Source organism: Dasypus novemcinctus, chromosome 22 (genome assembly GCF_030445035.2).
Source record: "Dasypus novemcinctus isolate mDasNov1 chromosome 22, mDasNov1.1.hap2, whole genome shotgun sequence".
Lineage (NCBI taxonomy): Eukaryota > Metazoa > Chordata > Mammalia > Cingulata > Dasypodidae > Dasypus > Dasypus novemcinctus.
Window position 1 is genome coordinate 57046422 of NC_080694.1, and position 22387 is coordinate 57068808.

Genomic DNA, 22387 nt, shown 5'->3' on the forward strand with positions numbered 1-22387 from the left:
AATTATGTATAAATATATGCAGTGAATGAAAAATGTGGCAAAATACTCTAGACAATGTGGGTGAAACTTACACAGAACTTTACTATATTTGAAATTAAGGTTATTCCAAAGTTTTTAAAAAATAAACTACTGCTGTAATGCCTAGCTTGTTAAACCTAAGTACAATTCAATATAAGTAAAATAGTTAAGACTTTTGGTCTCTAGAGTTAGCCTGGATTCAAATCCTCCACTACTCATGATATAAGACTGGGCAAGGTAATTAAACCTCTGCATCTTTCCTCTCAGTACTTGGCTGTAACCATTCAAATGAATTCTAATTCACAAGTGACAGGGAGCATGTTGAAGGAATTGGAAATTAACAGCATTTTTTCCCCACGTAGCAAGCATAAAGGCCAGGCTAATAACTGTTGAAAGCTGATAAAATGTCCTTGATTCCAATTCTCGTCAAAGTTACAAACCCAATTGCCGGTTTTTTCTTCCCTTCCCCATTCCCAGAGGCTATAAAATAACTCCTTAAGGTTATCAGTAACACCTACACAGAGACTTGAAAAAAGTTACCACTTCAATTTTGTGTATTCACCTGAATAGTCAGGGAACTTTCACCTAGTTTATTTAGGTTTTCATTTTTTTTCCAAATTCCAACCAGAAGCTAAATACAACCAGAAACCAGTAAGCACTAGTTTTACTCCAGAGGAGGATCATTCAGATTAACTCCAAAAAAAGTATGCAACCCTTAAGCAAAGCTTTTCTTCATTTAAAAGGAAAACAAAAACTATACAGTAGTCTTTCCTTATGTTCATTGCACAAAATGAGTTCTGCTTTTAGAACTTTGACACTCAAAATATTTTTTAACAATTTAAGATCCCAGCTTTTATAACATTTTTCTACTCCAAAAAACCCTCGTAAGTTTTTCTTTAGGATGGTGTAGAAACCAGTATTTCTGCACAATTCACTGGAATTTTTTCTTCGTAATAAAATCTCTGTAAAACCAAAAACAAAAGAACAAAGGAAAATCCTCTACCCATCATGGTTTCTGCAGCTATGAATGTACTTCTTAGCTTATAGCTGCTTTAGCTACTTCAGACTCCATGTCTGCTTTAATGTGTATAACCATATCCACACTCAGCAGAATACTCTTTATAAACAGCAACTTGGGGAAAGAGATCTGGAAAAAAAATACATATATTTATGAGTACCAGGAATCAAACATGGCCCAGTAAAATACGAGGCAAGAATGCCTACAATGAGATGCTTTTTTTCATTAAAGATTTCTTTCCTGTGGTTGTCTATTTTTATTTTTCCCTTTAAAAACAACCACTTCTGGTCTTTAGAATGAATCTGACAGTGCTCTGGAACAACGGTGATTATAGCAAAGCTATTGAGTTTTTAAAAATGTATTTATACCTGTTACATTCACTTCTCACCCTCTCAATACTGATGACAGATGTCAAAGAGGCAAAAACCAGCACAAATGGGAAGACCATCAATGAGTATCACCTTGTGCTTTCAGATACATTTAAGCATGTCAGTGTACAATAGTCCTTTCATTTCACATTTTTAGTAAGATGCTGATGCAGTACAGCACATATGCAAAGCACCTTCTTTCACTCAGTCCACGCAGAAAACATCTAATTTTTTAAGTTCTGAAATACAAATGATTAAAAAAAAAAAAAAAATCCAGGATGAACAAGTTTCAAAATGTATAGTGTTCTGTGCATGAGTCCATTTTCTTTAAACTCTGAAAGAATAAAGTGGAAAGAAAACAAGAAAATAAATGCTGCTGCATTCTCTGATCTTCTCCATTTTGCTGGTCAGTGAGTGCTCTATTCTGGCATATAAGGACGGAGGTGGTCCTCTACGGTGCCAACTGCCCAGTGGGTGAGCTGTTCCTGTGGCAGGTAGAGGCAGATGCTGCATAACTTGAAGATTGTAGCTTTGTTTTTTGGAGTCTGGAAGGAGGAAAATTTTAACATTCTTAATAAATAAGACTTTGTAACATAACAGCCCAGCTGTCTTATGAAATCAATACCCCACAACTTATTAGGCACCTGTGGAAGTTTGATATGGTTAGGAATTCCAAAAACAGATACTGGATTATGTTTGTAATTTGATCTGCACCTGGGCATGATTGAGTTTTGATTAGGGCCTTGAGTTCCCACCCCTTGGTGGGAGTGGACTCACAGAGAAAAGGCATGGCAAAGAACAGAGTTGAGGGTTTCTGATGTTGGAGTTTGATGCTGAGGCCTTAGGCTGGAGCCCCAGGAAGTCAGCACACAGGGGAAAGAGAAGCCAGCCCCATGAAGAAAGGAACCTTGAACCCAGAGAGAAGCAAGACCCTGGAAGGAAGGGGTCCAGGAAGCCTGAACCCTCACAGCTGTCAGCAGCCATCTTGCTCCAACACGTGAAAGTAGACTTTGGTGAGGGAAGTAACTTCTGCTTTATGGCCTGGTATCTGTAGGCTCCTACCACAAATACTTTTTATAAAAACCAACCAACTTCTAGTATTTTGCATCAGCACCCCTTTGGCTGACTAATACAGCACCTAAGGACACTGTAACAAAGTACAGGGTAACAGAATAAAACATGGTCCCTACCCATAGGGAACTTAAGTTAGGAAGACAGATCCTTACCATACAAGATACATGAAAGGAGTGAAAATGACTGTAAACTAAATAAATGCTTACAGAATTTATGCAAAAGAATAAGAAATTTAGGGAAGCCAGTCACAGATTACTTGTTAAAAGAAATCAGGATTAAAGGCACTTCAGGTAGCCAGATTTGAGGAGGTTTCAAGTCACAATTATAGGAAAAGTAGATAAATGTGGTGAGTGTAGAAGCTAGGGAAAGGATTAGAAGTAGGTGTAAAAAAAGATTTTAAGCATATACTGGGGCAACAGCCTAGAAGAAAGTCAAAATGCTACCAGCCAAATCAAACTTATAAAAACTAGTTATTAAAAAAAAAAAACAAAAAACAAAAAAAAAACAAAAAACTAGTTATTATCTGACCATCTAACTTACAGCAAGCAAGTGGTAGGTGCTTTCATAAGTAACCATTGTTAATAAGTGTGAAAATGGAATTTGATCCCAAACCCAATAGCAAAGTTCATCTTTTCACTATAGCACGTCTTAAAAAGGCAGAAAAGAGAAATTCAGCTCTCCTAGTTTGAAGCAGTTTACATATGTAAATGACTCTATAAATATGTATATATATTAGCTCTTTTAAAGATCACAACAACCTTGCAGGATCATTTGCTCAATTTTAACAGAAAGAAATCCTCACAGAAGTGACTTGTCCATCTGAACAAGATGTCCCTCGTGTTAGTCCCTGCACAGACTGGAACATTTTAGTCTCTCCTATTTTGTTTAATCAGTCATCTACTGGTTTCAGGGTCCTAGCCACCTTCTAAACCAGTCTCCCTGATTATTCAGGTAGATTCCTAGTTATGCCAATACAAACAAACAAAAAAAAGCAGAGAGTGATCTAAGCTTTAAGATTTAAATCTTAAACTGACTCTAAATTAGGAGCCATGGGCATGGATGAGAATGGCAAGCAAAAAAATTATACCAAACAGCCATACTGTGACCTTCTAAACTTCACATTCATTCCACTTCCATGGGTAACAGTGAAAACAGGAAAGACCAACTAGTGAGGATAAGGTAATGAAAGGATCAGCGAAATAGAGCATTATGGGAATTCACCAGCAAGATGTACAAATTGCTTATATTTATATTGTTTCTATGGAACCAGGAATGCCAGTGTTTATTTTTACAATGTAAGCCATTGTTTACCTTAAACAAAGTGAACTGCTTAAGTTCTGCAAAACTAAACATCTTTATAAAAGTTAAAAAAGAAAAAGAAGTGACTTGTCCAAAACCTCACAGCCTGTTACGGGGCTCTATCTGTATGAGACTCTACCGACTCCAAGACAGCCTCTATATCTGCCCATCCAAGATTACTCTTTGATCCAGCCCTTTTCATTTATCTCATGTTTTGATAAAGGGCACAAGATCCTTTAGCTAGCTGATTTTGATCAGCTAAATTTTAATTTTAAAATTAAACAAATTTTGTTTCCTGTTCTATAAAATGGGAATAATACTTTCTATTTTATCAAATGCCTCCACTGAAATTAATCTTTCTTCTATTATTCCCACAGTTCTTTTATCTGGACCTATCTTAATTATTTAACACTGGTACTAGAGAGAAAGTAAATGTGTAATTGTTCCAGGCAGTCTGTCAGCACCTTGAAGGTAGCAGTTCTACTATATATTTATCTTCGTAGTTTTTCAGTATCTTGCACGCTCTTTGAAAGAAAAATAGCTTATGTTTAATATCACGAATGCTTATTTTTTTAGGTCTTTAAGTCACCTCAGGAAGGCTTCCCCTGGTGACACAATAAATTTCAAACTCCCTAACAATTTATATCCCCCCACCCCTGCTTTTTTCCCCTCCTCTTGTGAGGTCCCCTACACTAAAATGAAAGTTCCCTTAGGAGGGGAATCAGTCAATTATTCATTGCTATGAAGTGCCTGTCATTTTCTAACAGATTAATATAACAGATGTGCCTCATTCCTTTAGATTTTGATGTAAAAGCTCTAGGTTAGTGCGTCTCAAATTATAATGTATTATTTATCACTTGAGGATCTTTTTAAAATGCAGATACAACAGATAAACGAGACTAGAGACAGGCCTGAAATCCTTCATTTCAACCAAATCCCTGGAGATGCTGATGGTGGTCTGCTGTCCAACACTTGAGACAGAAAAGCTCTAGAGATAAGTTATAGAGCAGTGATTTGCACACTATATTGGAATCAACACTTATAAAGACTCTCCAGCTAATTCTAATGCGCAGGAAAGTTTGGGAACCACTGTTCTAGAGTAAATGTCCAAAAGATCTGTTTTTTTAAACAACTTCAAAAATTACAGTGTTGAGAGGGCAAATCAGAATTAAGTCTTTTGCAAAGAAAGCAGTTTAAGTAATTATACACTAATATCTTCACAAATGAGTGGTTTTCAAGATAATGCTTATTACCTGCAAGTGCTGTCTGTCAATGAAGAGAAACACTGACTGGTTAGGATTGTTGACAACAATTCCAGTCTTGTCCTTGCGGCTCAGTACATGCAGAAACTGTTTTTCATAGTCACCGTGATGAAACTCAAATTTGGCCTAAATAAGAAATACAGACATTTATATTTAAGTATAAGCTATTACATACCTGAAACATCTATCGCACCCGCATGCATTATCTGTCCGTCCAATACGGTAGCCAACAGCCACATGTGGCTATTCCAACTTTAATTAAAATTAAACTTAAAATTCAGTTCTTCAAAAGCTTGTCACATGTGGCTAGTGACCACCATTTTGAAGAACCTCTTAAGATAGAGAACTTTTCCCTTCATCACAGAAACAACTACTAGACAGCACTACATATATACCTATGACGATACCTTTAAGAAAAGCTCTACACCAAAGTGACTATATCCCAATACTGTTAATTAGTAATTTTATACTAAATTTCATAAAACAAATTTTCAAACTTAGTTCAAGATTCCCACATTATGTTAAGCCCATGACATCTCCCTCCTTTTGATTATAGCAAAAAAGGACTGACAGCTCTGGCAAAGAAATGTGTTAATTTAAATCCCAGCTGTACCCGTCACTAGCTATATGACTGTAGGCAAATCTTTTAACTTCTAAACTTCAGTTTCCTCATCTATAATATAAGTCTTTAGCCCATTTCCCAGAACAGTTAATAGCATTAAAGGAAATAATGCCATAAAACCCACACATGAAATATAATTCATTCCTCACATAGATGGGCTTCAGAAGATCTATGAACCCCTCAATTTTTAAAATCAGGTTTTAATGTGCAGTTTTTCTGCAGCAAACCTGAGATTGTTAGGGGGAAATTTTTAAGTTATAAAGGAATGTTATCGAGTGAATCAGAACAATTTTTAAAATCTTTTAAAATAAAGATCAACTATATCCACAAAATGTCTGTGAAAGAGGCCAAAGGATGGATGAAAAGACCAGGTTTAACCTACTAGGCACTCAAGAAACCTAGAAACCTTAATTTGTATACTGAATTATAAAAATGACTCTTAATTTTGGTTCAATTTTGGTTCCCCTGTTATGTCAATAGGACATACCAATGTAGAAAAACCATCAGTTCTGGCTATCTAGAATTTGAACAACTAGTAGCTTTTCTTACATGTCACAAAATATGACATGCTATCCTTGAGAGATGAAAGTGCCATAGAGCCTATTTTATTCTTCACTATCTAATGATTATTTCTCCTCAAATTTCATATTAAACATTCAGATTCCATCTTTAATAATCTTATTTGTTTTTCTATCTCTGCACTATTCAAATAGTTATTACTCTTGGTATATGAAAAGCATTATATTAAATACTGGAAGACAATGACTAAAGTTATATCAGCTGTAAGGAGCTCATACACTGCTGGAGAAGGCAAGTACATAAAGTATAAAACATTTGCCTCAAGTTCTTTTCTAGAATAAGATGGAGTTTATTTATGAAACCCTATATGGGTTCCTCATCATCTAAATGCTATGGAAGAAAGAATAATACAAAACAGTGTAATCACTGGAAAGCAATATGGCAGTTTCTCAAAAAGTTAAAACCACTTGACTTGGCAACCCCACTTTTGAGTATTCTAAAGAATTTGTACACCAATGTTTAAAGCAGTATTATTCACAATGGTCAAAAGTGGGAAACAATACAAATATCCATCAACAAATGAATGGATAAACAAAAAGTGGTACATACACACAATGGAATGTTTGGCCATAAGAAAAACTGAAGTTATGAGACATGCTACAACATGGAAGAACCTTGAAAACACGCTCAGTGAAACAACCAAGACATAGCACGACAAAAATGATCACTTATAAGAGATGACTAGAAATAGCAAATTCAGAGGCAGCTGATTTAGAGACAGCGGGGGGCGGGTGTTTGTTAAAAAGAAAAAAATAAATAACAGTAGAAAATGTAGGGAACATTATTGGGCCTTGAAAAATTAAGTTTTCCCAGGGCAACTATCCTGGTTCTTTAAGTAAACTGCTCTAAGAAACACTTTTCTAGAAGTTGATTTGTATATATAGAACTATACGTGAGGGAACTAAATTTAGTAGTGGTACTTACTTAACCTTCCTTGACAGCTTGCTTAAAAAAAAAAAAAAAATTTTTATTTATCCCCCCACCCCATTTGCACATGCTGAGTCTATTCGTCTTCCTTGCCTCATTAGGAGGCACTGGGAACTGAAACCAGGACCTCTGATGTGGGAGGCAGGCACCTAACCGCTTGAGCCACCTCCCTTCTCCACTTTGTGTCTCTCATGTTTTTTATCTTCTTGTGCCAGCTGACCATCTTGCTTGTCCTCTCTAGGAGGTACTACTGGGAACCTCTGCTCCCTTTGTTGTGTGTCTCCTGTTGCATGAGCTTGCTGCACACGCCCATGGCACTAGCTTACTGTCTTCTTTAGGATGCATGGGAATCAAACCAGGGACCTGGTAGGTGAGCGCTCAATCACTTGAGCCTCATTTGCTTCCCAGCTTGCTAACTTTTGACTGGTTTGTCATTTGATGTACCTGACAAATTCTGGTGATAATATAAGAGTATTTACCCAGGGGTTGATCATTCTAATTTTATTTACAATATATTTATATGCAAAGAAAAAAAGAAATCCACCAAAATACTATGATTAGTTCCGAGTCAGATAGAGCTAACTATTATTTTTTATCCTTTGTTTTCAAATTTCTAAAACACTATTAGCTTTCTTCTGAGAGCTTATTTGGAAAGGCTAGGTAAAAACTGTCTTGTCTCAAGAAATACGACTTTCTTTGAAATAATGGCTAACATATTTGAGAGTTACTTGCTAGGCATTCTCTCAAAATATGGTGCAGGGTAGGGGAGTGGTGGCATAAAGGTCACATTTTGTGAACCTCGTCCATGGGCTCCTCTATAAATCAACACACATCTACCTTAAAATATTTTATCTGGCCATAATTTCAAAGACACATCAGGTAGTTAAACCACCTATAATCCAAATGCTTCTCCTTTTGTATCATAATATTCAAAAGAACAGAAGAACCCAAGACACTTATTAGGAAGCATATTCCAAAGAATTTCTCTAGTTAGACTCTATTTCATGAGTTTTCATTTACTAAAGTGCTCACCACACTTATTTTAGAATAAAGTACCTGAACAGGCCTAAAAGGCTCATCAGATTCCTTCCACCTAGAAAACAGGAGACAGACAATTTTTTCAATATCATTCCGAGGCCAAAGAATGAAATCCATCTCCTGAGTACAGCCAATTACATCCTATAAAATGACAAACAAAAAAATTACTACAAAGAAACAAACTGTAACAAGCAACATCACACATTATAAGGTTTGATTTTACAAGTGTAAAAAGCCTACTATATATCATTTTATATCATGAGATAAAGGTAATAGGACTACACACAATCTGAATCGCTCATGGTCCAATTCTGTATTTTATCTTGTAGATGAAATACACAATGTGTCACAACATGGCCTCAACTCATCAGTGCATGGTGAAAATGACAACTAAAGCTGATTTTGTCTTTTTTGGGTTGTTGCTGTTTTTTTTAAGTCCCTATACATTTACTTGCACCCTTCAAAATCAAAACCTATTTAGCAAAAGTATCTTGGAACTTGTGATATGAACCACTGCCTATTACAGCTGAAATGCTATTTTTGCTATGTGCTGATAGAAAACTACCTTACTCCATTTTTGTTCCTCTTCTTCATCACAGACTAACATATAATTTTCAAGGTTAATAAACCTATGCCAAACTAGTACATACTGATCTCCAGCCTCCAACAAATTTACCACTAATTATGGAGATATCTTGCTCAAGTATGCTCAAATTAACTTTCAATGTTTGCAGAAGTTTAGAAGGGTGACAGCATAATACCCTCCTATTCTTATAAAGGAACATGGTGTTAAATTTTCCCCTCAAAAAAGGGAAAACCTAATGAATATCAATAGCATAACATTATTCAAAGCAATAATATACAACATTATAAGGATAACACACATAAGTAAAATTAACTTAAGTTCTCCATATGTCTTATTTCAAATAATTACTTTAGGAATTTTAAAACAATTTTATATGTAGCACTTAAATTATGAAAAATAGTTGGCTATCACTGCACCTAACATGGGTTAAAGGGATTCCTCAAAACACTTTATCCACTACAAGAATGGTCGAGGGCGAGAACTACTCTTTTCCAACTCTACCAAGCACAGGCCTCGAATGAGGAATGCATGAGTTAGGACAAGCAAAGACATAGGATGAAAATAATTTTTCAAAATCTGGAGGAAGCAAGGTAACAGCTAAGCAAATAACCGATAAGACCATCCACCTTTTACAGACCTTGCAAACGAACCTTAATTTCTAGTTACACAAAATGGGATTCACTATAAAGTAACTATCCAATTTTTAGGTTAAAATGCAAGTTCAAGCCACAAAAACTTACCTACCAAATCAAGAACTTACCCTTCTCATAGACTGGTATCGAGGAGCATGGAGCTGTACCACATCCTTCTGTAAAAGCTCTATGGAACTTTCCAGGGAATAGCTGGAATCGCGCACACCTTTCAGGATATTTTCTTCATAATTATTTGTCATGACTGGTATAACCTCAGACACTTCAAAAAGTGCTGCTTTTTTCTTCTAAAAAGAAAAAAAAAAAGGTGATACTGATAGCACACTTTTTAAAACGCTTAAGTTCATGCTACAATGTTAAGTACCTTTTTCTAATTTAGCAAAATTCTTAATTGTCTGAAGTAATTTCCCCCCTAAAAACAGATTTTCAGATAGGCTGAGCCTTCTCTCCTCCCAACCCCATTCAAATATGCTATTATCAGAATTAACTGCCCAGTTTTACAGTATTATGATGTCCAGAGAAAATACTTCTTTTAGACAGCAGTATTTCTTACATACTGTGAGGAACAAGTACCAAACAATCCTACAAATAGAATGAGAGTCTTGATAATTTCTCTTAACTGGTTCTAAGTTAAAATCTCAGCAGTTTAAAAAGAAAACCATTCAGGCAAGTTAATTGTTTTACTCCTCAAAATGGTTCAGTCTCCATTACTCTTCCTGGATATTATATGATCATACAAGTCAGTATTTTAAAAGTAAAAAAAATGTCTATAAAACTGACTTTCAAATTTAGGTAAGACCAAGCACTCATCAACCTAGCTTATAAAATTCCATAATATAATGTATACACCATGACCTACTGATGGCAAGGATTCAAATACTGTCCATTCACAGAATAAAAACATTTTTGCACATGTTAAAAGAACTAGATAGTACAATGTAGGGCAACTTGCCACTTCTATTCTTGGGTTCATTTCCAGTGAACCTACATTATATCTTAAACTAAAATCTGATCTTATTCATTTTGCAGCTTTGTTAAAAAAAAAAACAAATGCGGAAGCAAATCCTTGGTACTATTTAATCTTGTAATAATCACCTTAAACCTTGAAACAAATCATTTTTGAAGCCATTTCACAGTACTATACTTTAGAAGATAAAGGTGTTCTTTAATGCAAGTAACCTTTAAGGAATTAAGAGTGGGGTAAAAAACCTGAGTTACTTCCAAATACTAAGGAGATACCATACTAAGATTATATTTCTGATCTGAAATAGTTCATAATTTAAGCAAAAATTGAAATAGACTTCCTTATATTCATAACCTAGTTTCATATCAAATGGCTTTGATTATTTAAAACCTGTCCATTTTAAGTTGCAAAAATGCTTTTATGTTTGACTTGCCTTCTCACAACTCATTATTTGCTATTTAACAGTAGAATTCCAGTTAATTTTTTTTTAAACTTAAAATTTCCCATTTCAAATTTTAGAAATTGCAATTGTAAATACAAATTAACCATGGCAGTATTTAAGTGTTACTAAAAATTAAAGTGTATTCTATTTCATTAACTAGCAAAAGGCATCTCCATCTTGAGTTAAAAGAAACATTTTAGTATATGAACATTTTACTTCAATTCACCACTTTCAAACATCCTATTTATAATTTATATTCGACAATCTTCAAATTCAGTTATCAAGTTCCCTATTTAACTCCACACAAACTAAATTTTCACTTTATCCACCCCATGTCAACTAAAAATGGACCCTAAACTTTTGAATTAAATATTCCCAAACCAATGAGTACTCAGGGAGCTTCCATTCATGATTATACTGCAACTACACAAGTCACAAAATTACCCATAGAGTACAAGCATACAAAGACTTTTTCCAACCACTCTTCAACCTAACATTCATTAACTATTTAAGGATAATACACACTTATAAAAAATCACTTGTGCTAATTCACATTTTAAGAACTTCAAATTACCTTCTCCTTGAATACAAAGGCAATATACATCTTGAAGTCAAACTGGTCAGCTAGAGATTCTTTTTTCTTTCTAAGCTGAGCACGTAGTCTGTTCAGAGCTTGTTTCTTCCGGGAGTTTGGGTCCCCCATTTTGAAATACAGATGGTACTAAAGCCTTTGGAAATTGTCACTAAACTATGGGCACTTTTTCGTAAGACTCAAGTACAACAGAAACAAGTCATTTTTTTTCCTGCTAATATGATTGAATAGCTAAAACCACGACTGTAACCCAAAAATTGCACCTTCTGGCAATATTAGCAGACTCATATTACAGGGTCAAGAAACAAAAGCTGCTGTCCAGTCATGTTTGGACAATAACGGTGGGGGTCGGATGGGAAAAAGGAAAGGAAGGAAAGAAAGAAAGAGGAGAAAATATCTGAACTAACTTTTTGGAAAATACATTTGGCTTAACTGCCAAAAGAGAGGCTGGGGGGAGGGTGGGGGATGAAAGCCTATTATCAGGATTTAGGTGTGCAATAAAACACAGCTGACACCAGTCCAATCCTTAAAATCCATCCGGATTCTTTCCCCTTTTTAGATAAGGGATTATGAAAAGGAATGGAGAAGGGCGAGTGTGATCCTTGCTTTCCAAATACAAAACAAAAACAAAACACCGAAACAGGGTAGGTGAATGAAACTGAAATATCCAATTGGATTTTACCCAGCCAGATCCATGGCTGTAGTACCTAATTAATTCTTCGTTATTTCAGATTTCACTATTGCTATGTATCCTCAGTGCTTGTTATTGATTACACTTGGTGGTGAGCAAAGAGAAAAGTGCAAAATCGGTAGAGAAGGAAGGGGAGAGGTCCAGGGTTTCCCTGCAATCAACTACAGTGTATACCGGGGGCGGGCAGCTGTTGCCCAGAAGAGCCATGAGAAAAAACAGCGGAGTCACTACCAACTTCCCCATCACCCACCTTTTCACCCTCAGGCGGCTGCTAATGCTGCTGCCAAGGAGAATCATGATGGCAGAGGGAAAGGGGGTAATATAAGAAGATAGTAAAATTATTCCGGCTCTGTGGTTATACCTGATTAATGCCCGGGACCCCAACACCCCCAGTTCTGCAATGAGTCCTACATTCCCCAAGGGAGCCTTCTCTATGAATTTGCCCCAGTTCAAGATGGTGGGGAGTGCGATTTACCTTCTTGTGAGCATTGCTGAGGCAAAGGTGGCAGGTTCTCCCAAATCCCAGGCAATGCCCGGGGACCACCTGCCTTCCACCCCCCCAGCTCCCGCCCCCACCCTTGGCCTTCAGCGGCGGCGACTCACTCGCACCACGGGAGACACAGGATCACTCAGGTTTGCACTCATTTCATCTTGGAAACAATTCCCGCCCGGGTAGAGTAGGCGGGAGAGGGTAAAAGGGAAGGATCAATGGGGGAGGGGAGGGAAAGAAAGCAACTGTGTTAATACGAATTACTTTTTAAAGCAAGCCCACCCACAAAAAAAAAAAAAAAAAAAAAAAAAAATTTAATTCCCGGATTCCGGACTAGCTCTCTCTCCCGTTGAACAGACCATGTTTCCCGAGTTTGGATGGTTCGGGGCGGGGTCACGAGTTTCCCGAGGAGGCAGGGGTGGAAGTGAGGCGGCGGGGGTGGGTGACAGGGAAGTCCCCTCCCTGTCCCCGCGGAGACCGGGACTCACGGACCGACTCTCGGGCGGGGCGCGGGCCCTCTAGCCGCAGCCTGCGGGCGGAGCGGTGGCGGCGGCGGCGGCGGAAGAGGCGGCGCTGCTCGCAGCACGGGCAGGAGCCATGTCAAGAGACCACCACCAGCCAACTGAGCCCCTCCATCCCCGCTGCAGTGCGCTCTGAGGCCCGGCCGCCCGCGCTGCTGCCGCCGCTCAGCCCCCGCCTGGGCCCCATAGTCTGGCTCGGCGCCCCGGGCGGCGGCGCAGGGGAAGGACGCGGAGGCAGCGGCGGCAGGGGGGGAGGGGGGGAAGGAGAAGCGGCGAACGACCAGAAGGGGCGGCGGCGGAGGGGGGAGGGGAGCCCTGCGCTAAGGGGTCTGTCCGCGAAGTCAGCCCCCAGGAAAGTTATTTCAGTCCGAGCATCGGCTCTTCAGTCTGCCTTCCTCCGCCGTCGGGCTCCGGCTCTCGGCAAAGACGGTCGAGGCGACGCGGAGGGGGGAAGAGCTGAGGCGGCTGGCGAGAGTCCGCGGGGCTACGGCCTCGTTCCCCCCCACCGGTGGCTGCGGAAGCGGCGGCGGCGGCAGCCTCGGGCGCCTCGCGGTCCGGGGCAGAGTCGCGCTTGAGAAAACAAGCGAGAACAAACAACTTAAAATGGCAGCGACGGCCGCTGCGTCACCCGCCCCTCGCCGCCACCACCCCGCGCCCTCTGCGCCTGCGCACCCCGCGGGCCGCTACCACTGACGCCGGAACGAGAGGGGGGAGAACTGACTGGAGGCGGGGAGGTTGTCATGGTTACCGCGGAGCCAGGAAGGAGGATCGAGAACAGAGGGTCTTCTTAAGCCTTGGGAAGGCTCGACTTCACTTCACTTTTGAAGTAAACCTTCCCAGGTAAAAGTGCTGCTTCAAGGGGGATTTAATAATGCAAACTCCCCTTTCCTCCAAAATGGCGTTTACATGGGGCGTGGAAAGGGGCTCCCCGCCACTCCCTCCGCTCCCATTGGTTGCCCCTGGTCCGGCCGTCCCAGGCTCCTTGGGTTGGCTCTTCGCCCCTCCCCTTGACGTCATAAAGCCACGCCCGATAAGCACCCGGATGGAGTCGCTCTTTCCCGGCTGCGTCAGCCACTAAGGGCTCCGGCCGGGCGGGGCCCCGGCGAGCTGGGGAGCTGGGCTGGGAAGTGGGCGGGGAGTGGGCAGGTCGGGGGCGCGGGGACGGAAGGAAAGGGGAGGGCAAGCTGGCGGGGCGGGAGGGTCGAGGGTCTCGTTTCCCCGCCTCGGGCCTTATTCCTAGACCGCTGACTGGTCGTCCCTCTGGAGGTCTAGCCTGGGTACCCTGCGGGGAAAAACTGCGAATTCGGCCCTGGGGCCTGGAGGCAGTGGCCTGTAGCGTCAGCCCCGCACAGCCCGGTTCCCTCGCGTGGGCGTGGGCGTGGTGTTAGCAACCAGGCACCCCTGCCCGGGGATCCCCCACTGTCAGGACGCACTTCTTAGTAGGTCCCCGGGCCCTCGGGTTTGCTTCTTGTCCCTTAAGTGGTTCTCTGTCCTCTAAAGGTGAGGAGCCTGTTAAGGGGCGTTTGGTGGCTGAGTCCCATATCCTTGGCGCCTCTGTTTTTCAGATCTAAAATGCTGATAAAAACGCAGGATTATATAAGGAAGTTTGTTTTTTTAGTTAGCACTTGTTCATGTCTTCCTGACCTGGCTCTGATTGGTATCCATGATTGTCTTCATTGGAAGAATTTTTAAATAAGTTTTATTGACGTATAATTCGGATACCATACAGTTCATCTATTTAAAGTGTACAGTTCAGTGGTTGTTACTATATTCAGAGTTGTGCAGACATCGCCTCTATCAATTTTAGAACATTTTCAACTCCCGGGACCAAGAGAAACCCTGCGTCTGTGAGCAGTCACTTGCAAGCAACCGCTAGTCTACTTTCTGTCTCCTTGGACTCTTCCTGGACATTTCATATAAATGGAATTACATATGTGGTCTTTTGTGATGGGCTTCTTTCCCCTAACATAATGTTCGTATTGTTCTAAGTTCATCCATGTTGTAGCATGTGTCAGTACTACTTCCCTTTTTCTGGCTGAATAGTACTCCAGTATATGTATATGCCATAGTCTATCCGTTCTTCAGATAGGAGTTTGAACTGCTCTCCCTTTGGGGCTATTATGAATAATACTGCTATTCTGAACATTCATGTACAGGTTTTTGGGTGGACGTGTGTTTCAATTCTCTAGGTGAATTTTGATACCTAGAAGTGGCATACCTGGGTCATGGTAGCTCATGTTCAACCATTTGAGGGTCATAAAGCCACGTTCCTTTGCCTTCCCCAATAAGCACCGGATGGAGTTGCCAATGTATAAGAGTTCCAATTTTTCCACAGCTTCATTAACACTTGTTATGTCCTTTGAGTATGGTCATCCTACTGAGTGTTAAAGTGGTATCTCATTTGATTTGTACTTCCTGGATAGCTAAGGGTGGTAAGCACATTTTCATATCTCCTTTGGAGAAATGTCTATTCAGAACCTTTGCCATTTTAAAACTTGGGTTGTCCTTTTATTATTGAGTTGTAGAAGTTCTTGATATCTAGATATAAGACCCTTATCAGATAAGTGATTTACAAATATTTTCTCCCATTTTGTAGATTGCCTTTTCACTTGCTTGATGGTGACCTTTGCAATGCAAAAGTTTTTAAGTTTGTGAAGCCCAATTTATCCATTTTGTTGTTGCTCATGATTTTGCTGTTATATTTAAGAAACATGAAAGAATTTGTACACTGTAATAATCGTGAAAAGAAATAGGAGAGAGCAAATGTTGGGGATAAAAATGCAGTTTCTAGTTTCAGCTTCTGTGAAACAGACTGGGAGCTACCTGGTCCCAACCTCAGCAGATGCACTGTGTGTTGTGGTTCTATGGTACGCCTTACTTGGATGACCCAAGATGGAGCAGCAGTATTCCCTGGAGGAAGGAAACCTTTCTAGCTCAATTTTCTCTGCTCCTATATTTACCATGTTGGAAGGGCTATAAAATGGGAATAATAAAGGAAATAAAATTGTTAAAAAAAAGTCATGCCCATAATGTTCATCAGCAAAATTCAGATAAAAGTCAAATAGAACTTCCTTAAGACTTCACTTTGCTAACTATGGAAAAAGTCCACCTAATTTTGTTAGAAATGGCTTCTACAGGGTTCAGCTGCTTCAAACAGTGGGCTTTCTGGCATGACGATGGTGTCACTTTGACTAAGAATATCTGATTTATTTCCCCTTTGGAGAATTAAATGTCACAACTTTATGCATGGTGTGAAATTATCTTTATTCAAATGCAGATTCCACCATTTTAATAAAATAACATCTTAAGAAGATTCGGTGCCAGCCCCCATCCTGAAGAAACTCCGGAGGGCTCAGGTTAACCTTCTGGCTTCAAGGCAACCCTGGATATCCATCCCAACTTTCCACCTTTATACCAAGTTAAGAAATAATTACGCGACCATGTGTTTACATAGCCTAAATATCTGAGAATAAGGTACTGATAAAGTATGTGACAGTCATTTTTTGACATAGTATAGTTAGTTGTGATTGTTTAGGATTACTCTAGTAGGCTTACATTTTGTGTTGATTTTTAAAAAGTCATCGTAAAAAGGGCACAGACTTTTCTATACAAATTTTCCTACCAAAGAAAATATAGTCAAATCAATAAAATAACAAATGCATGAGAATTTAAAACAAAAACACAATCATGTGACTGGCTTACAAAATTAGTATTCTCTCTGAAATGAGGCAGTACTGCTCCTCAGTTGTTACTATGAACTTGACTTTTCCACAGCTGAGACAATATATAGCCAAACTATTTAACCAAAGTGTTTTTTTTTTAAATATTTATTTCTCTCCCCCCCTCCCCCCACCCTGGTTGTCTGTTCTGTCTATTTGCTGCGTCGTCTTTGTCTGCTTCTGTTGTTGTCAGCGGCACGGGAATCTGTGTTTCTTTTTGTTGCGTCATCTTGCTGTGTCAGCTCTCCGTGTGCGCAGCACCATTCCTGGGCAGGCTGCACTTTCTTTAGCGCTGGGCAGCTCTCCTTATGGGGCGCATTCCTTGCGTGTGGGGCTCCCCTACACGTGGGGTACCCCTGCGTGGCAGGGCACTCCTTGCGCACATCAGCAATGCGCACGGGCCAGCTCCACACGGGTCAAGGAGGCCCGGGGTTTGAACTGCGGACCTCCCATGTGGTAGACGGATTCCCTAACCACTGGGCCAAGTCCACCACCCACCAAAGTGTTTAAAATTACCAATTTATCATTTTATATGTAGCAATTAGTTTTTAAAATCCTTTAAAATCACTCTCACATCATAGTTAAGTTATAAATGTGAAAAATTTGAAGGGGAAATCATAAAAATAACAACAAACTTATTCCTGAGACGTGAGAAAGAAAAATCTCCATGTACATATATGTAACAGTCTTGTTCCTTTTTAACAATCTTTACCACAGCATGGACTATTTTATTAGCAACCAGCAATCAAATGTATTTCACTTCAGAATAGTTACTGCTTCTGTTGTATTAATCTGATCTTTTTGTAATGAAATTACAAGTGCAACATTTTTTAAAAATCAGATAAATAGGAACTCTTATTTTATTGTCTACATTTGTCAAGAGCAAGGTTGGCCAGCTAAAATAACTATATTCTAATAATGACTAAAGTAATAATTTCTCCTTGCATCTCTTCTGAGTCTCCATTTCCCCCACGGTTCTTCACCCAATTAATAAAAGTAATGCAATTGCAATTGAATTTACTATTCTCAGTGGTACTCTCATCACAGTTCTACAGCTTGAATAAGGTTCATTAGGTCAAGAGATTTAATTCCTGACTCCTCTCCAAACCCACCAATTCCCAGGTCTGCTGGCCATCCAGTGTTCTTGAGGAAGCGCTCTTCGTGCAGTTGGCAAAGCCCTTGAAGCAGAGCAGAATGGCCTGCAGTAGTGAGGACAGGGTAAAGGCCGTCGCTCCTAGGGCCGCCCTGGGCCCAACAGCTCACCAGCAGTCATTCTTGACTTTCTAAGAATAAGCAGCATTCTGTTTTACCTTAAAATATACGTTATCTCAACACACATTCTTTGCTCTTACAAAAAAATTTAGTTTTCAACACACACATCCTCCACTCATTTATGGCCAGCAAGCATAATAGATTTTTCAGGACTTCACAGATATTTTATCTTATCATTAGTGCTATTAAGTTTATCAGACATGAGTCCTTATTTAGAGTCATATTTATGATTACCGTACATAGAACAAGTTTATGCCAAGACAATGCATGAGTAGAGGACTAGTTCTTATACTCTACAGTGTGATCCTAAAAGTCGCAACACCAAGTGCCTTGCCTCCAGATATCAAGGTACCGGTTTACCATCTAAAAACAATGATAGATAATATGCACTGATGAAATTCCACAGTCCAATGGGGATTGTTCACAGCACATACTCTGCTCAGACAGATCTCCCATCCACAACGGAGCCACATGGTTACATCAGCAAAAGGAAATAAAGAGAACAATATTCAGTGTGCGACTGTGCCCTACCCTTTTTGTGTAGGGTAGGTAGGGAGCTTGCAACTTTTCTTTTAGTCCAGGGCTTCTTAACCTTTTTTGTTCCTTGGACCCCTTTACCAGTCAGATGAAAACCACGGACCCCTTACTAAGTCCACACTATACTGTGTATTACTTAATAAATATGCCACACTCACACCAACCTACCCACAAGAGTATTGTTTTGAATTTTCAATACAAGCTCTTGGGCCCACTGAAATCTTTCCATAGACCCCTTGGGGGGTTAAGAACCCCTGTTTTAGTTTCACCCTAATTTCATGTGGAGGTCAGTATATTTGCAGCAGACTGATAGTTGAACATTTACTGAGAGCCTAAAGCACACTATAGGCTGCCTTTTCTTTTCTTCCTTTCCACTTCTCACACTTTATGCCTACCGGCATTGTCCAAAAGTAAGACTTAACCCCTTCTCTTTACACTTTGGGTCAAAGATGTACAGGTTGCTGTCCAAACAAATCTGCCTGTTCCAATTGAAAAGGAATTTTTCCCTGTTATCTTTGCTTCTCAATGTATATTTTGTAAGAAGAAAAGCAAATGCCATAAAATCTTCTTTTTTAGTATTCCTTGACTCCAGACTCCTAGTGACTTTTGCTTCTTGACTATTTCATGATTTCATTTCAAATATCTTTCTTGAGTCCAGAGGTCACTCCCACAACTCCAAATGCTGTTGCTAACTGTTCCATTTAGTGTGTTTAGGAAGGTTGTAGTAGAAAAAAATTTAAAAATCTGACTTCTCACACTTTCGTTAGTAATATGTCATCACTGTTAGAAATAAAATGTTAAAATATTGTAACGATTTTTCTCCTTTACTGCTATCCTTTTCCCACATGCAATGAACTTTAAGGCAAATTTGAGCAGTTAACATTTAAAGGAGAATTTAAATATTTGGGGAATATTTTTCTTATTTCTCAGAACACAATTTACCCTCCATTCTACAAGGATAGATGTTGAAAAGGGAATGGGAAAGATATATACATGTATAATAATTTCTTCTGTAAGTAAGGTTATTCCACTTATTTGTAGTGTCAACTGGATTCTAATCATGTTAGTCCAAGAATTCTTCATCTGGTATTTATACATATGCCCACATGAAAATACATACATAGGTAATAAGTATACAATGCACCACTTCACTTTTTCATTTGAACATTTTATTAGTTATCTATAGCATTATAACAAATTACCCCCAAAATTAAGCAGTTTAAAAGCACAACAATTTATTATCCTCATAGGTTCTCTGGGTCAGAAATTTAGGAGCAAATTAACCAGCTGATTTTGGCTGAGAGTCTCTTATGAGGTCACACTCAAGAGGTTGGCTGGACCTCCCACTATTGGGAGTAAAATGAGAGAGGAGAGAGCTGCCCAGAAAAGTGATATTTATTGATATTGACGCCAAGACATGGCTCTTCACCCTAAGGACAAATGTGAACTCACTGGACAGAGGAAAGGGATTTTTGCCCCCTCTTCTGGCAGGTGGCTCAGGGAAGACAATTTGATTTCTGTGGTTGCTTTGGTGAAAATTGGTGTGTTTTCTTCGGATTGTAATTTCTACTAAGCACAATGAGCTGTAATTTCCCTTTTGTGACCTACTTTAAGGATATTCTGAAGACATTTATTAATCTGACATCCTTATAAATCTCTTCAACATAGATGCAACTAGTCGTAATAAAGTTAAGATTGAATTAGGGTCAAGACATTTTGGTCTCTAAACTTTGAGAGAAATAGGCCATTGACATGTGGCTCTCAAACCTGATTTCAGAAATTTGTTAAAATTGTAGGTGCCTGGAGCCATCTTCTCTGGCCTATTGAGTCATTTTTTTGGTAGTGGGACCCAGCCACCTCTATTTTTAGTGAGTATCCCAGGTGATTGTGAAGCTCACCAAAGTTTGAGCACCACTGGAGCTTTGTAAATTTGACAAACATTTAGTGAGTGCCTTCTACCAATATACACAAAATTTAGTATATAAATGCATATTGTCATTTTAGTATTGTTTCTTGGGTCACAAACTAACCAGTAACTTGAGGGGAAAAAAAGATGTTGGCTGGGGCTATAGTCATCTGAAGGCTTGACAAGGGTGACTTGGCAGGAGGCATCAGTTTCTCACCATTGGGCTACTTGAGTGTCTTCACTTAATGGCAGCGAACTTCCCCTAGGGTGAGTAATCTCAGAAATAGGGAGATGGAAGCTGCAATGCCATCTGTGACCTAGCCTTGAAAGTGACACTCTATCACTTCCATGATATCCTCGATATCATGATATCCATATTCCATGATAATGCACAAGGGCACAAATACCAAGAGATGGGGGTGGGGAGGGGCCCTGGGACCATCTTGGAGATTGACATCCCTGAGCATCTTCTGTGTTACGTGAAAACAGAAAGTAGCCATAGAAGGATGTTTACCAGACATCTCCAATTCTGTCATAGTCAGGATAGACTACATTAGGGATCAGCAAAGTTTTTCTTAAAGTAAATAATTTAGGCTTTTGGGCCATAGAATATCCATTGCAACTACTCAACTTTGTTGTAATATGAAAACAGTCATAGATAATATGTAAACAGATGAGTGTGGCTGTGTTCCAATAAAACTTTCTAAAAATGCAGCTGGCCTGCAGGCTGTAGCTTACCAATGCCTATACTAGATTATGTTGCAATAACAACCAAAATCTCAGTGGTTTAAACATCAAAGGTTAATTTCTCACTCACACAATATTTCCATCATGGTCTGTAGGCAGATGTTCATTATGGTCTTTCAGGAATTAAGAATATTGGATTTTAGGTATGATTAAAATCATGGGCAATATAAGAAAAAATAAATTTGACTTCATCAAAATTAAAAACCTTTGTGCCAAGGTAAAGTGAAAAGACAACTACAGAATGACAATGATTTAGTATCCTGAATTTATAAATTGCTGTTACAACTCAACAACTATAAGACAACCCAATTAAAAAGTAGGCAAAAGACTTAAATAGACATTTCTCCAAAGATATACAAATGGCCAATAAGCACATGAAAAGATGCTCAACATCATCAATCACTAAGGAAATGAAAATCAAAACCACAATGACAAATCGCTTCATACCCTCTAGGATGGTTATTATTTAATTTTTTTTTTTTAAAAAGGAAAAGTATTCATGATGATATAGAGAAATTGGATCACTTGCACATTGTTGGTAGGAATATAAAATGGTTCAGCTGCTGTGGAACATGGTTTGGAAGTTCCTCAAGAAGTTAAACATAGAATTAACCTAAGACTGAGCAATTCCACTTCTGCTTATACCCAAAAGAACTGAAAGTGGGGACTTGAACAGATACTTGTACACCAATGTTCAAAGCAGCATTATTCAAATAGTCAAAAGATGGAAACAACACAAGTGTCCAACAACAAATGAATGGGAATAAATTCCCATTGTAAAAGTCAACTTTTACAAAAAAGTAATTTTTGGTATATTGCTTCCAGCAGCTTTTAGCAAAATAAAGCAATGTTTTGAGAACAAGTACAAAACTCACTGTGGAACCTCTAGACTAGGTATTTTTTAAATACAATTTTGCTACTTTGTTTTTTCCTAAACCACTGTTTCCCCAATTGCCTCAACTGGTGCATATATAATTATTGCTTTCAGCAGACAGTATTTATTATATATAACTTCAGTTTTTTCTTTAGTGTAGAAGAATTAGCATTTTTTTTCTGCTTGAAATG

The 22387-nt window shown here is 39.1% G+C and overlaps 1 protein-coding gene across 1 annotated transcript; it reads right to left on the reverse strand.

Annotated features, from left to right (window-relative positions):
* Positions 1–566: 566 nt before the first annotated feature.
* Positions 567–13801, reverse strand: C22H6orf62 (chromosome 22 C6orf62 homolog). Its single transcript, XM_004462059.5, has 5 exons — positions 11422–13801; positions 9552–9728; positions 8224–8346; positions 5031–5165; positions 567–1949 (listed from the first exon to the last, which is right to left on the reverse strand). Exons 1-5 carry the CDS (start codon positions 11548–11550, stop codon positions 1824–1826), a joined length of 690 nt encoding a protein of 229 aa, XP_004462116.1. The 5' UTR covers positions 11551–13801; the 3' UTR covers positions 567–1823.
* Between the last annotated feature and the right edge of the window lie 8586 nt (positions 13802–22387).